The 15959-nt window shown below is 47.8% G+C and overlaps 1 protein-coding gene across 1 annotated transcript; it reads left to right on the top strand.

Annotated features, from left to right (window-relative positions):
• Positions 1-2148: 2148 nt before the first annotated feature.
• Positions 2149-8849, top strand: CHST7 (carbohydrate sulfotransferase 7). Its single transcript, XM_065854968.2, has one exon. The coding sequence runs from the start codon at positions 2336-2338 to the stop codon at positions 3755-3757; it is 1422 nt and encodes a 473-aa protein (XP_065711040.1). The 5' UTR covers positions 2149-2335; the 3' UTR covers positions 3758-8849.
• The last annotated feature ends 7110 nt before the right edge of the window (positions 8850-15959 follow it).

Genomic DNA, 15959 nt, shown 5'->3' with positions numbered 1-15959 from the left:
GTTGTCACAAAAGTTTGTAGCTCCATTGTCTGGAAAAAAAAAAAAAAAATCAGCGTAACATGTATATAGTTTTATTTCTGTGATTTCTCATTTGTCTGGCAGACCATCTTAATCTGTGAGAAGTTTAATTCCTTTCAAGACAGCTTTACTTTACTTAGGCAGTTTTAAGACCTTGATTTTAGTTTTTAGACAAGTTTGTATCATATACACCAATACAAAATTATGTTGAAGGTAACATGAATTGCACTCGGCTCCTTTGTCAGCCACGGTGCTGATGCTACTGCCAACTCTGTATTTTGTCTTACAAAGGGGAAAGACCAGCAGCTCAGAACTATCCTCATCTGCACTCTTCAGGATCCCATCTTGGTAAATCCTCCAAAATTACTTAGAAATAATTACACAGAAGTCCGCTACACCGGAGATACCTCTTAAAAATGCTAGATATGCACCTTCTTTGGATAGGTGAAGGTTTTTTGGCAAGTCTGTGGCATGGTTTTGACAGGTGTGTTTTTATTCTGTTGTCCTCCTTCAGTTGCTTGAGGTTCTGGATGAAATCCTGGCCTTTACAGGGTCAGAGCTGAAACTCAGGTGTATCTTGCTGTTGAAAGCCCAAAGCCATGATGAATATGCACGCTGGGGCATAATTTCCTTTCCGGTGCTGTTCTACATTCTTCTGCTCAAGAGACTACCAGTCTTGTTTGGCACCATCTTAGCACACCATAAATGGCAGGAAGCCCAGTCTTTAACACTTACTTAACAGAGGTCAGGTGAGGTGTCAGCAGGCAGACTGCTGGCTCACCACCTAGGCGGAACAGACACATGCTTTTTCTCTTGCATTGTTTTGTGCTCCCTTTATGTTGCCTGATAAATTTGAAGTGAGATTACTGTTTAATAGTCAGACATTCAGACAGAAAAATGCAAAGTGGTTGTAGACTCTGTATCTATATATTAATACTACAGAAAGAGCATTTTTAGAACTTAGGTAACTAGTGGGTCATTAATGTGCCCTGTTGTATGCGATATTGTTGACTAAGGTTGTGTCATGTGCCTTACTACAAGAGAATACGTACCACAGACTATTCTGAAGGTAAAAACATCACACGCTGAGAGTGAGAATTGTGTTATGCTCACTGAATTTCACTCTGCATGCCACATTTAAATATTGTGTTCTACACAAGATGATATCCATTGCCTGAAGGTTATGACAGTCAGCAGCCCCTGGTACACAGTTAGCAGGATGGGGACATCGCTTTTCTGCCAGGTGGATGCCATAACCAGGAACATGGGATCGTGGTCCATCTCTTTCTGTGAGCATCTTCCAAGATCAGGCAGAGGCTGGGCTGGAGATTTTGAGGTCGTATAATTGAATTTAATCACCTGAAGTCAACTTCTTATTGACTCGCCATCCCACAAGATTTAAGTTCATCTTAGAGGTCTAAAAAAGTGAAAGTCTGAGCTTGGTAACGTTATGCTCTCAGTGTAATTAATAACGAGAAGGGTTATCAGAAGGCTATCAGACATCCAAGACAGGCTGGATGTCCCTCTGTGGGTGCCCATTGCTGCCTACCAGCTGCAAAGGGTGACCAGCTCAGGGTGACACAGAACTTTCAGATGCAAAAAACTGGAGCAGTGAGTCATGACTGAGATGCCCGTATCCCATCAGCTCGCACAAAGAGACAAAAGCGTGGCTGAGAAATCCCGCAGCTCCCTACAGCACCGAACTGCAGTATTTCTGAAACCCACTGCAGATTTTAATAGCTGTCATGCATCCCAAAAATACACTGGCACCTCTTTTTGTAACTGTAACGTGTTCCTTCTCTGGAGACCCAGAAGATAACAGGTCAGTCTGAGCTGCTCGGTACCTGTTCCGGATAACATACCTCCTTTGCGGTGCTCTCTTTCCCGGCCGGGGGTGACACCCGAGGTGCTGAGCCCGCCCCTCCGTCCCTGCTCGGGGTGGGGGGGAAGGAGGGAGAGAGGCCGAGCGAGGGGCGGCCCGAAGCCCCGCGCAGCGGGAGCAGCAGCAGCCCGCACCGCACCGGCTGCTCAGGCGGCGGCGGGGGCAGGTGCGGGCGCTTCCGCGTCGCGCTGCGAGGAGAAGAAGGAGGAGGAGGAGAAGGAGGAGGAGGCGGCGGCGAGGGCGGGCGGGCCGGCGGCCCCGAGCCTGGCCGGCGTGCCCGTGGGCGTGTTCCCCGGCGGGGAGGGCCGCCCGCAGCTCACACCCCCCGCTACCGCCGCCGCCACCGCTAACTTTACCTCTTCGCGAAGAGCTGTCCTCCGGCAGCCAGAGGGTCTGCGAAGCCCCGGCGGTCCGGAGCCGCCTCCCCTCCCCGCGATGAAGGGCCGCCGGCGGTGGCGGTGGCGGGGCGAGCACCGCCGCTTCGCCGCTGTGCTGGTGCTGTACACGCTGCTGCTGCTCCTGCTGGTGCCCTACGCGCTGGACTACGGCGCCCGGCGGGGGCGGGAGGACGAGGAGCCGCTGCTGCGGCGCTGCCCCAGCCTGGAGGAGGCGCTGAGCGAGTGGGGCTGGGAACAGCGACAGCCGTCGCTGGACGAGGGGGAAGAGGAGGAGGATGAGGCGGGCGGCGGCGGCACGGCCGGGACAGCGGGTAACGGCAGCGCGGCGGCGGGGAAGCGACACATCTACCTGCATGCTACCTGGCGCACGGGCTCCTCCTTCCTGGGGGAGCTCTTCAACCAGCACTCCGACGTCTTCTACCTCTACGAGCCCATGTGGCACCTGTGGCAGGCGCTCTACCCGGGGGACGCGCTGAGCCTGCAGGGCGCCCTGCGCGACATGCTGCGCGCCCTCTTCCGATGCGACTTCTCCGTCCTGCGCCTCTACGCCGCCCCGCCCGGCCCCCGAGACCCGCTGGCCCCCGCCCCGCCCGCCGCTGCCAACCTCACCACGGCCAGCATCTTCGGCTGGCGAACCAACAAGGTGATCTGCTCGTCGCCGCTCTGCCCCGACGCCCCGCGGTCCCGCGAGGAGATCGGCCTCGTCGACGGCGCCGCCTGCGAGGAGACGTGCCCGCCGCGGACGCTGCGGGAGCTGGAGGCCGAGTGCCGCAAGTACCCGGTGGTGGTGATCAAGGACGTGCGGTTGCTGGAGCTGGGCGCCCTACTGCCGCTGCTGCGGGACCCCGGCCTCAACCTGCGGGTGGTCCAGCTCTTCCGCGACCCCCGCGCCGTCCATAACTCCCGCCTGAAGGCCAGGCAGGCGCTGCTGCGGGAGAGCATCCAGGTGCTGCGCAGCCGCCACCGCGCCGAGCCGCGGGGGCCGCCCCGCCACCAGCAGCAGCAGCTCCTTTTGCCGCCCGGCTTGCTGGGGGGCGGGCGGGCGCCGCAGCCCCAGCACCGCGCCGAGTTCTTCCTCGGCGGTGCCCTGGAGGTGATCTGCCAGGCCTGGCTCCGCGACCTGCTGCTGGCCCGCCGGGCCCCGGCCTGGCTCCGCCGCCGCTACACGCAGCTGCGCTACGAGGACTTGGTGCGGGAGCCCCGCGCCGAGCTCCGCCGCCTGCTGCGCTTCGCCGGGCTGCCGGTGCCGCCCGCCCTGGAGACCTTCGTGCTCAACATGACCCGCGGCGCCGCCTACTCCTCCGACCGGCCCTTCCTCATCTCCGCCCGCGACGCGCGGGAGGCCATCCACGCGTGGCGGGAGCGCCTCAGCCGCCAGCAGGTGCGGCAGGTGGAGGCCGCCTGCGGCGAGGCCATGAGCCTCCTCGCCTACCCCCTCAGCGGCGGCGACGACCGGTAGCCGAGCCCGCCGCCGGGTGAGGACCGGGCCGGGCCGGCGGAGCGGAGCCGGGCGGAGAGGGCGCCTCGGGCGGGCCCCGGGGTGTGCGGCGGGGTCCGGCTCTGCCACGGCATGGCAGAAGCCCTGGCAGAAACAAGGAGACCCGCCTTGCCTCAGGTACAGGGTCTGGACCCCCATTCCCACCGCTGGCTTCGGTGGGTCTGGGTTTCCCCTGGGAATTGTGGCCACGCTGCGCCAGGGTACGTGGACAGGGCACAACGGATATTTTATTTAAGATAAAGGTTTGGTAAGAGATAACCTGTGGGCACAGCATCAATCTCAGAACCTTTTCAACATGAAGCCGTGACCATGCGCGATGCATGGGTGTTCTTCAAAAAAATGTCATCAAAACTTAAAAATCCCCCAAGTGAAGACTCAGCAAGAAACCAGAGGGCTTGGAAGGTGTTGCTCTGAGAGCATTGCCGTTCCTGAGTGCCAAAGCATGCTCAGCTCTGTCGTGTCACTACTGAAACGCATATAAGGGGCTTCTGTGAAGTTGGCTGCAGAGGCTGCTGGAGACCTGGATGGGCAGGAGGGTGCCTGCCATGGGGAGGACGGCTTTCCTGCTTCCTGATGGCTGGCTCTGTGGGGATGGTCTCTGTCCCTAAGGGCTGCTGATGCTTTGGGGAGGGGTCACCAGCTGAGGGAAGGGGAATCACATCCAACTCTGTCTGTCATCTGGAGCAGTGGGGTGAGCGGTCATGTGGAGGAGGTCAGCATTTGACTGCTTACGTATTTCAGAGATGTTAGTGGCAGAAGTCTTCGCTTTTCTAACCACATCTGTATTTCTTTATAAAGTAGAATTTTCTAATATATTGATATAGTTAGGTGGTGATACTCATGTGAAATACAGGTGACTAACATGTTGCTTGGGGACACGTGTCCTGTAACTGAAAGGCAAACACTTGAAATTTCCATTTTGTTTTCTCAGCCAGATGAGAGAATCACTTTTCTTCCCTCGCTTCTGGGCTGATACATTGTGCCGTGCACAGAGTCCTCCTGGTCACATCCCTTCCAAACAATAACATCCTCTCAGCTGGCAGCTCCTGGACAAAAGCAAATGTTTCCTAATGAGGCTAAGACAAATTAATCATGGAGTTTCCAAATAAAAGCTTGTATTAAAAAACAAACAAACAAACAAAACAAACAAACAAAAAAAAAACCCACACAAGAAAAACCTAAGTTTCATTTTGGATTTTAAAACTACATTTTCCTGTAGGCATCCTGCAACTTGTATGAGAAGGGTATGAATGTCTGTGTGTATGTGTGAGTACCTTTTATTCTTTATTTCTTGATTTGGGGATAGAAGGTTCCGTTGTAATTTAGGGATGTGTTATTGTAACCTCTTAGAGACTGCTTTTGAGTCCATGACAGTCTGGCAGCATTTAAACAACCCCACATGAGGTCATACGGATGGTTACATGCAGTCCTCAGATAAAAAATGAGAATGTGAACTTCAAATTGAGGATAATCCAGGATCAGGAAGAAAGCAGTATTTATATAAAATGCTGGAAATAAAGGCAGTTCAAAGACCTTACCTTGGAGGAAACATTTGAGTTGCATTGTAGGTTTTTGCCCTTCGAATATTGTGCTGTAAAACGTGCCAGTGAATTAGCATGAACCTTCATTTATTTTAGCTCTTGTCCTTCCTTGGCTCTCCCACCTGAGAGAACACTGGCACAAGAAGCAGGTTTCTTTCATTATCTGACAGGGAAGTATAGTCATTAAAATGTTTTTTAGTATCCATTTCATGGTAGCATGCTTCATACAATTCTGCATCCTTTCACGTCTGCCTGAAGTAAAAATTACAGAGATTAGTTGTTTTTTTTCTGGAACAACATTTCATGTTATCGAGGGGATGTTTCTGTGTTCTCTCAGAGGCACTGTGAAACCAGAATTTGTCTCTGGGTGTTCTAGTAGTATTTAATAATGGTATTTGAAAAGATGGACTGTACCTGTATTAATGCTGTGATAACCTGTGTCAGGTAACATAACTTGGAAAGCTTTCCTGGGAGTATATCCAGCCTGGCTTTTACTGACAGGTTTGGGAAGAAAGTAAGATTCTATTGCATTCCAGAAGACAATACGGTACTTATTTTCTTATGGGAGATTAAAAGCCATTATATCTTGTTCATTTGTTTTTAGCAAGTTGCAGTCACAGATTTGTATGGTGCAACTATTCAGCATTTGCTTCACCTTGACAGGGAATCTCATCTTGCTGTTGCAGCTGGAAATGTTTTTCATAAGAAGTTTTCAGAAATACACGTGTAGTTTCACTTACACTGGTTCATCATGATGAGGAAATAAACGTTCCCATGCAGCTTAATTTGGTGCTTATAGCTGGGAAGAAATCCACTAATTGCAAATTATTTCGTATTTTCTGAAGCAGTTTTCATGTTTGACATAGATGTATCTTCTGTATCAGGACTTCTCTCAACGGAAGTTGTTCACTAACACAATTGCTTTTTATTCGTGACTAATTCTATTTTTTTTTCCTCACCCCAATCTGTTCTTGGAGGTTTTTTGTATACTGTGACAAGGGGTCTGGTGGGCAAAGTGTACAAAATATGTCAAGTCCAATTCCTGGCTTGCATTCAAGGCACCTGAGTTCATTAGAAGACTCTAAAACAATCCATAGGGACTATCCAAAGCTGAAAAAGGGATAAGTAGCCCAGAGTAGGATCTTAGACCAGGATGTGCAAGAGCATCTAGCACTGGATGGTGGTTGCCTAATGACTGATGTTGTGATGTGTGTGCTTTGGTCACTAGAAGGCTTTCTAAAATTCCCCTGCCTAAGGAGGACAGCTAAGGCTTGCCAGCAAACACATCTCATTTTTCTTTTCAAGGTGTTTTAGTGGTGTCACAAAGCGTCACTCAGGATGCTTACAGTATATCCTTGTTGGCCTTGTAACCCATACCTTGAAGAAAAAAAAATAGAACCCTTTTACTGTCAAATGTCAGTATTGGTCCTTACCTGAAAAGATGGAAACAGGTCTGAGCAGGACAACTAACACGGAGTTTTGCTGGCAGAGGTCTCTGGGAGTCAAGAGAACCTGCTGAAAGCAGGACACCTGTGGTTAAACTGCACTTGGAGAACAGATGGACATTTATGGCTCAGTCATCAGCTTTTTTACAGTTAATGGGCTCAACTGAAATTTTGAACTCAAGTCCCATTTCTACTGAATGATGCAGAAAACCAAACCGTAACAGCATCTTTTGGAGCAGAGGATGGCATGATAAGCAGGGGAACGATAAACATATTTTATAGCCAAGCAAAACTCAGCAGGCCTAGAATCTGGGAGCAGGACTCAGCCACAGAGTTTTAGTAGTTCAGAGTGAGATTTGGGAAAAATACCTACTTGTGCTACATTACATGTAATGAATTAACAACTTTAATATATTAAGAAGCCATCATGGGAAAAGGGAACAAAGCTGACATGCTCACAAGGCTTGTTTCTATCATCTGTTTTTACTTAACTTTTGACCATCCTGTGTTTGCCTTAAGGGAGGTAGAAACTTAAGTGCTATCATTGTATGTAAAAGGCTGTGATATTTCCACGCCAGAATTGTTAATTGCTCTCTTACAACATTATATCTGTATTTAAATTGTTGCTTTTGGTGAGACAACTGTAGCAACATACTTGTGAGAAATGCTTGAAGTTTAAGGCCAATAAATGCTTAGCCCCTGTGTTACTTGCCCTCCCTAGAACATTACTGGTGAAGTCCTCATAGATACCTATGGAATGTACTCACATTCTTCAAATGCTATGGAAATAGTTCAGTAGCTCTCCCAGTTGAAGTATCCTCTGAGAAGCATTAAACAGTCATGAAGTTACTTATTTAACAACTTCAGTGTTGCACGGGTTGTTTTAGTTCCCCGCTACCCCACCCCATCAGTCTGGGCATCAAGAAAAATTCTGAGTTTCTACTGTAAGTTCTCAGTATCGACACTTTCAGTCAGCACGATGATTAAAAGAACAATGCAGAACTTCAGGGTTTATTATGGTAATGCAATTAAACAACATTGCAGTGGAGAACTGAGCTCCTGAAAGACTGAGTGCTAAGAACCTTGACAGCACGTTCTGTTCCTCTCTTGAGCATGAAGAGTTGCCGCTGAGGCTCTCTGGTGGTACCTGGAGTACAGGGACAGCATGAACGGTGGGTGTCATTTCTCAGAATTGCCCTGTGATCCATGCAGCCCTGGGACTACCTTAGATGTTATGTTGCCATTCCTTTTTAACTCAACATGACACTGACTACTGTAGAGAAGGATATAGGAAAAATACACTTGCCAAAGCAACTCTTACACTAATAGAAGTTTTCAGCGCCTCACTGGCTCTGTGCGTGTGTGTGTGTGTGTGTGTGTGTGTGTGTGTGTGAGCGAGGGGCTGGGTTGTCCTTTTCTTGATTGTGATTTAAAGGGGTTAGTGGTAAATCCACACTTGTTAAGGTGGTGGTTTTCAATGACAGAGGGACCTGTTGATGTTGCTGGGGTGTACCGCTGGAAGCTGACTGATGTTCTAGCACTTCTGGCACATCTGGGTGTTGAGTCCCAGGGAATTCCTGCTCCCGGCACTGAGGCATTAAGCTCTGCTGCTGACCTATGGCACCTGCAGCGCCATTGCTTGGTCCTGGTAAATGAGAATCAGGTCTTCCCCCGGCGCTTCCAAATTTGTCACCCTGTTTCCAGTTGTCCAGCTTTGCCAAACAGTTGTACATAGGCTGAAACTTTTCATCTGGGGGTTAAGGTTCAAGTCTCTTTGGGGAACTTCAGTCAACACAGTGCATGCTCTTTTGAACCCAGAGTTAGGATGTGGTGTTTTGCCTATGTTCAAATACTTTCAAAGATGTTTCTTTGAAATTGTTTGTCACTTCAGTGTTTTGGGACAGGAGCTCCAGTCTGGGTAGGGGAAACGACCTCTGTGCAGACAATGCCCCCTGGGTTGTTTTTTTTTCGCCTCTGCCTTCTATAATGATTTGGCCAAATATATTAATGTTTGTAAAAAAAAGAAAAAACACAGATAGCATGCGCTCAGTAAAAGTGGTTTTGGTATGTGCGTGTGCGTGTTTATTTTATACCAAATAAAATCTGCATTGGTTTTATCTTCAGTGAGCATGCTCAAACCTCTGTCTGTCCCATAGAAAAGCTTGGTGTGGTATAAGACATAAGGCAGTGGGAATCAAAGCCACGTAGGAAGACCTCTGAATTCAGCATTCAGCCTTCCAGTGCTTCCTAATGGAAAGGGCTATAGGTGAGAGGGAGAACGCATTGAAGATAGATGAGATAAACACAAGGGGGCAGGGGAAAGGAATTGCCTGAGAATTGTAGAGAGTGAGATTTGTTGGGCAAAGGGCTTGGGTGTGAGAGGGATGAGGGACTGGGATTTGATGAGGAGGGGCAGCTGGAAGCTGTGATGGGTTTAGTTGGAAAAGGCAAGTAGGAGCATGTGGGAGGGAAGGAAGGGACACGGAGACAGAAAGCTGGGAGAAGCGGGGACCAGGAATGGGTCTGCACCGTGAGTTGCCCCAGGGGAATTGTTTTGAGGAGATGGAGGGGGAGAGCTCAGGGGGATGACAGAATCCAAATTGTAGAGGGAAAACTGGTAGCTCTTTAAAATCAGGTCTTCCCACCTCTCCGCTCAAATGACTGTGCAATCAACTGGCGGTGGGCCAGCCCCTCCGGTGGAGTACTGGTCCACACGGCAACAGCGACTTGCCTTCTGTCCCTTTCTCAGCTCATACAAACACATTTCCCCAGCAAACCAGACTCGTCCCTTCTCTGCGTAAGAGATATATTAACTGCCCCACTGCTCTCCTCTCCCAGCAGCATCAGGGTGGGAGGCATGAGAAGAAGCACTCTCCTGCAAAACTGAAGTTGTAAAGCTTAAGCTTGTAAAAATAGTCTTCTCTCATCTCTGCGTACAAGGCTTGATGTGAGAGCTGTCCCATCCAGTTGCCTTCACTTGGGAGTGTCTTTGTGGTCCCTTCTACAGTGAGTGTCACCACCAGCAGCCGAAACAGGTGTCTGGAGGAGATCATTGTCCATGTCCGTGGGTCAAGTGACAGATATTTGCACACTGGATTTGAAAGACCCAGTCCTAGTAGTGACTCATGTGTGTATCACTGACATGATACACACAGTAAGAGCCTTGTAAAAAAATGCCAGAAAACCTCTTGTATGTGCACAGCGTTACAGAAACACTCCATGTCTGTGCCGCAAAGTCAAGCACTGAAGAATCTGCTGCCTCCCCCTTCGTGCTCTTTGACAGTCATCTGTCACACATTGTTGGCTTTTCTCCTCTACAGTACTTGGTCAATGCTCAAGGTCAGACCCATCTGGGGCAGGCAAGGGCCATGCAGCACGTCTGGCACCATGAGCATTGCTTGGTCTGTGGCAGAAGCTGGAAAGCGCACAGGAATCCAGTAGGAGACTGAAGGAGGGCAAAGGATGGGGGCAGTGTCTCATGGTTGAGGTATTCAAAAGCTCTCAGAAGAACTGGACTCAGTCCCTGGCGCCAGACTATCTGTGAAACGTTAGACAAATAAGTTAGCTTTTCTGAAGAGGCCAAGTCCGTATGGGGCTGCCAGAGGCTGAGTGACACACTTGGTATGCTGGAGCTGGCTCTGCAGAGCTGCTGTAGCAGCACTCAGCCTGTGGGTGGGCCTGGTTGGGGAGCACCAGGGGCTTGTGGGGGGACAAAACCCCTGAGCGAGCCAGTTGTGAAAAGGGCACATGTATGGTGACATTAACACATATTCTGCCCTAGCCACCCAGGTCCCAAGGGGATGAATTCAGCTTTTTAATAGATACAGGGAAATGTCAAGTGAAATAACAGCCCTCTGTCTTGGGAAGACTGAGCTGTGTGGTTTATTAAGCTTCAAAGTCAAGGTTGAAAGAGGACAGTGGTGCACAGCCCCATGAGCAGCCGTGTGGGAGAGAGGTAATCAAGCTACAAACAATAGTGGCATAAGAACAGAGTTTTGTACATGAGCAATGAATCACTTCAGCCTGGAAGCTGGAAGAAGGTGTTGTGGGTTTTTTTTTAACCATGAGAACGGTGTGGCTCTGGAGCAGGAAGGGAGGGAAAAAAGACAAATCATTTTAAAAGGCAGCTCAATTAATTTAGAAATAGAAAGGAACTGATAGAGCAGACAACCATGCTGTGGCAAGATACGCAGCTGTGTGGTCCAGGAGCCCTGTGATCCATGGAAAGTCTTGTACAGAGTGCTGAAGTCTTCTGAAAAATCAGGTCTCATGTACAAAAAGACCTGAGCCCCCGGTTTAAAGATGCTTTGTATGTTTTGTTTGTGATCTGTGGAAAGGATGCAATGCTGACCTTCATGGAAATGTTGAAAAATAGTTTGTTCTGGAGTACTCTGTGATAGGTTAATGTCTCATAGCATTTCCTAGCAGGAAATCTGGCACTTTTGATGCTGCCAGGAGTGCAATAAAATATATTAGAGCTGTAAAATAAATCAAGAAGAAAACAAATCCCATACTGTCAACTCAGTAATATTTACCCTGGGTTTTTTTTGAGAAGATAGGAGATGAGGGGAAGGGAAAGGCAGCACGTGTTTGGACAAGCAAAAGCTGTGTGGTTTTTCACTTGCAAGGGGTGGAAATCCCAGCTGGGTCGGCAAGTGTAGAGTCTGACAGCCCCAGCGCTGCCCAAGGTGTGGAGGAGCTGCCTTTAATGTTTTGCCGTAGATCTGTGAAATTATTAAACACTTGTTTATTTACGTGCATGAAACAGCATGAGTTCCAGGTGTGCGTTAAATAGCATTTCAGGTGCAGTAAATATACAAGTGCATTTGTTAAAATAACAAGAAAGGACTGTGGAAGATGACCCTAAGTCTAGCAGAGGCTTCTCTGATGAAGTTTTGGAAGTCTTTCCTCGGCTTTTCACAGTCACTTCAGCTGCTGCTTGAGAAGGGATGACTTGGGTGAATGATCTCCTCCACCCTTTATTTTCAAAAACTAATTTAAGAACAATTAGTGATACTTAACTTTATCTCACACAGATTTAAAGATTATAGGATGGGACATTTTCCAGTTGTCCAAAGTTCTTCTTAAAACCATTAAGGATAGAGGCTTCCTATTCTCCAGCAGTCATTTACTCCAGTATCCCAGTACCTCCACTGTTACAAAGCATTTTCTACCACCTATTTGAATCATTTGGTTTAAGCCTGTTACTTCACCTACTGGCTGCAGAAAACAGCCTTCTGCCATTTCTCTTTGCTAACTTGGTCTTACCACAAGGACGTAATGATACGATTCTTTTTTTACACAAGAACAGCAAACCCCCTAATCAGTTTTCAATTCAGGCCTCAATTTAACAATTCTTGCTTTGATAAAGCACTTTGGTCTGTACATCATTGTTTCATATTGAGCAACTTCCACACTCCACCTGACTCAAGCTGCAGAGCTACTCCCAGTTCTGCCTTAATGTCACCAGATAAATATTTTAGCTATTATTTATATAACCCCAGTTTCTTGCATGAAGAGGTGCTTTTGTGTACCTGAAACTTGGTCTTGGCTGTTCACAAAGGTTTTTGTGTTTTACTGTTGGTTGCTCTAAGACATGGAAACTGATAGAAAGCATCTGATCATGACTGCTGGTTCCATTCTGTAGCAAATGAGGAGTCCCTTTAGCATGAATTTCATTTTGCACCTTAAATTGTAAATTGGAAACTATCTTCCTATTGACACTCAGTAAATTCTTAGTAAATTATTTGTGTCAGTTGGCTCTTCTAAGAACTTACAATTGTAAGTTATATTCAGACTGGAGGTAACTAACCAATATTTCTTGAACCTTTGTTCCTTAATGGGAAAGGGATTAAACTCTTACCAAGCGCTAAAAGGTTATGTGTAGCTGCCTTGATACTTCTGCACTGGAAAATGGCCACCCTGCTGCTTTTATTAATAGTTCTCCACTGGAGGTTAACGTCTTGCTTGTAAACAGGCAATGCAAACCTCAAAGGAAATAAATAGTAAGCCGTTTTAAGACTGAATAAACTCAGCTTATTTCTTAAACTGAGTTTCAGGTTGCTTGAAGCTGTCAAAGCGTGCCCAGCCATGCCTGTACCTATAGCTCCGTGGGTTCCTGCCAGGAGGAATTCCAGCTCCCAGATGCTGTGCTGCCCAGGGGGAGCCAGAGAGTGTAACCCCGTTACTGTCTACAGAGCAGGTGGGTGATGCCCCTTCCCCACAGCAAAATGCCCCTTCTGAAGTGTTAGGCTGTGCCTTTGATAAAGGTCCTTTTAAAAATCTTTACTATTTAATGGGAGCAAAAGTCCCAGGTTAAGCAGGAGAGAAGTCTCTTGTGATCTGTTACGGAACAGCTAGAATGATTTTGAGGTTGACATTTAATTAATACAACTTTTTCATCTTCTAACAATGCTTTGATCTGGGGAATGCAGAAGCAGTATAGGGCCCTTGTCCCGTGCCAACAGATGGGATGAGGGATGAGTTAACTCTGGACGCGACACGCGCCCTGACTCGAGACCAGGTGTGAGTTAACTCTGGGTTAATTCTGCGCGGTTATGTGAAGTGAATGACAGACAATCACCTCCGGGGTCCAATTCAATTGTGAGTTTTACTAAAAGAACTTGTTGGAATATTGGTTACAGCGAATGGTGACTTGGCAAAAGTGTAACAGAACTTATCAACACATTAACAGTGGAAGTCCTACTACGAGCAGTGTACTGGCAACCATCAGTAGCTATAATATGAAATTTAACCAGAAATCAACAGCAGAGCTTAAAGATGGTGTTATCCTTATATGTTCAAAAGAGAAAGGGAGAAAGAGAGTGGTAGAGAGGGAAGGAAAACTAAGGTATAAAGGAGAGAGAGAGAGAGTAATATATATATATATATATATATATATATATATATATATATGGAAGGAGAGACAAAGAAATGGGGGTATAGGAAAAAGGAGAGAAGGAAAGAGCAGAGAGAAAGGAAGAAAGAAAAGAGTGAGGGATCCAGTCTCTTACAGCCCCGCAGCGTGGATGACAGGGCTTGTATGATGATGCGTGGCCTCGGTGTTCCACGGTGAGGATGCTGGGGTCAGGAGCACAGCGTCCTCCGATATCTGGTTCAGAGTGAGGGTCTTCAGGGTGCTGGTATTCCCTTCGGTGAGACTGGTAGGCTGGTATTCCCTTCGGTGAGACTGGTAGGCCGGTAATCCCTTGATGGTGACTGGACAGGCTCTTAGATGAGACTGGCATTCCCCCCGCCCCATGCTGTTTTAGGGTGAACCTTTTATAGCTCCCAGAGTAGAGGAAAGTCGGGGGGGGGGGCAGAAGTGGTGATTGCGAAAGAGGGACAAGTCTGGACAAGTCCTGGGCCACATTGAGGGTCTGCCTTTGTGTCGTGCAGAAATCCAAGGGGAAATGGTGACTGCAAAAGATCAACAAGTTTCGACAAGACCTGGGCCATGATCAAGGGGTCTCAACTTTTCCCCTTTGTTTGCCAAACTGGGCATATCAGGAGATGGGGCCGTGTGCCCTCCAGCACATCCTCCGTCTCTGGTCGGTCAGCTGGCCTGATCTGTGGTTTGTTAGCTCATCGCTGATGTGTAGATTGCACTTCCCCCTGCTCTGAATGGGTCTTCTCCTGGCTGAACTAGTCACAATGTTTTCAGCCATGATCCTTATCAATACTCAACAGCCCTGCAGAATAATTCCCGAGACTTATTTCTGAATGTCTGCAGGTCTTATCACTGCTCTATGTATGAAATGTTCATTCTGTGTTGAGTGGTTTTAAACCAGTAAAGGTAAAAGTTATCTAGGGAAGGTGATAGTCCTTAAACTAAATCAGATGTACTACTAGAAGCATCTGTGAGCAGTAATTTGAATACCTGTAATAGCATAAGTGCAATTAATACAGAGTAAAGTTTACATCCTTTGGACAGTCAGGTTTTGGAATAACTGCCAAAAGGTAAAACCAGGTTGATTACGGTAACCAGGGGCTTTCATATGTGCATAGTATTACTGTCCAAATGAAGTGTGAACTTCTACAAGAAAAAAAAATGCATCTATCTCTGCAAATTTTCTGGGATAAAGGCCCAGGGTGGATCATCTTCCCTTTTAGAAGCATCTTTTTTTTCCTTACTGCTGCCTCTGCCCCACACAGGTGTGGTGTCTTTCTTGAAGCACACAGCTATCCACAGCTTTTGGTAACCTAGGGGTGGTTCTGTTTACATTTAATGGTCTTCCCTTCTCCTCCCTTTCTAAATACCAATAACCAGGGTAAATCATGTTTTGTCCTGTTCATTTTTGCAGTGGGGTTTTACCAATGTGGGTATTACTCACAGCTGGGGAGACTCTCTTCCATGGTCCACTGAACAGAACTATGCCTATGCACCCCTGGGCTCATCTCCCTTTGACTGCCTTAAACCACTCAATGCTGCTGCTTCTCTGGGGTCTAAACCCAAATTCCTACTTTTGGCTGAAAAGCCTGACCCACAGATGTGTATGGTTGAAATCCCACTCCGCCACAGCAGAGCACACTGGGAAAGCTTTGCCTCCCAGCATGCACAACTCCTGTTTGCCATTTTAAAACCCACCTATTTTGAGAAAAACTCAAAATAGGACAGGAACAATGTTCTGTAGAGGGTGACTAGTGTGTTGTGAGAGGTAGCATGTAACTATGCACAGAGAAGAGGTCTCTCCTCTTCTTAGTACAAAGACTAAAAGCAGTGCTAGAAAGAAGAATGGGGACAGACTTTTAAGCAGGGCCTGTTGCAATAGGACAAGGAGTAACGGTTTAAACTAAAAGAGGGGAGATTCAGGAGAGACATGAGGAAGAAATTGTTTACACTGAGGGTGATGAAACACTGGCCCAGTTTGCCCAGAGAGGTGGTAGATGCCCCATCCCTGGAGACATTCCAGGCCAGGCTGGACGGGGCTCTGAGCAACCTGATCTAGTTGAAGATGTCCCTGCTCACTGCAGGGGGATGGACTGGATGACCTTTGAAGGTCCCTTCCAAGCCAAACTATTCTGTGATTCTAGGATGAGGTGTGAGTTTCTAGAGAAAGACAGGCACATTTCAGTGCTGTGGTTGGCATAGAAAATTTCACGCCATGGCATGTGTTTAACTACTCAGCCTTTCTAGAATAAAGTATGCTTTTGAGATAGCTGTAATCCTACCTCAGG

This window comes from Patagioenas fasciata, chromosome 1, assembly GCF_037038585.1.
Source record: "Patagioenas fasciata isolate bPatFas1 chromosome 1, bPatFas1.hap1, whole genome shotgun sequence".
NCBI lineage: Eukaryota > Metazoa > Chordata > Aves > Columbiformes > Columbidae > Patagioenas > Patagioenas fasciata.
This window is presented reverse-complemented; position numbering and strand designations above follow the sequence as displayed.

Excerpts from the sequence above, each read along its gene's own strand:
- CHST7 (XM_065854968.2), top strand. The coding sequence starts at position 2,336 with ATGAAGGGCCGCCGGCGGTGGCGGTGGCGGGGCGAGCACCGCCGCTTC.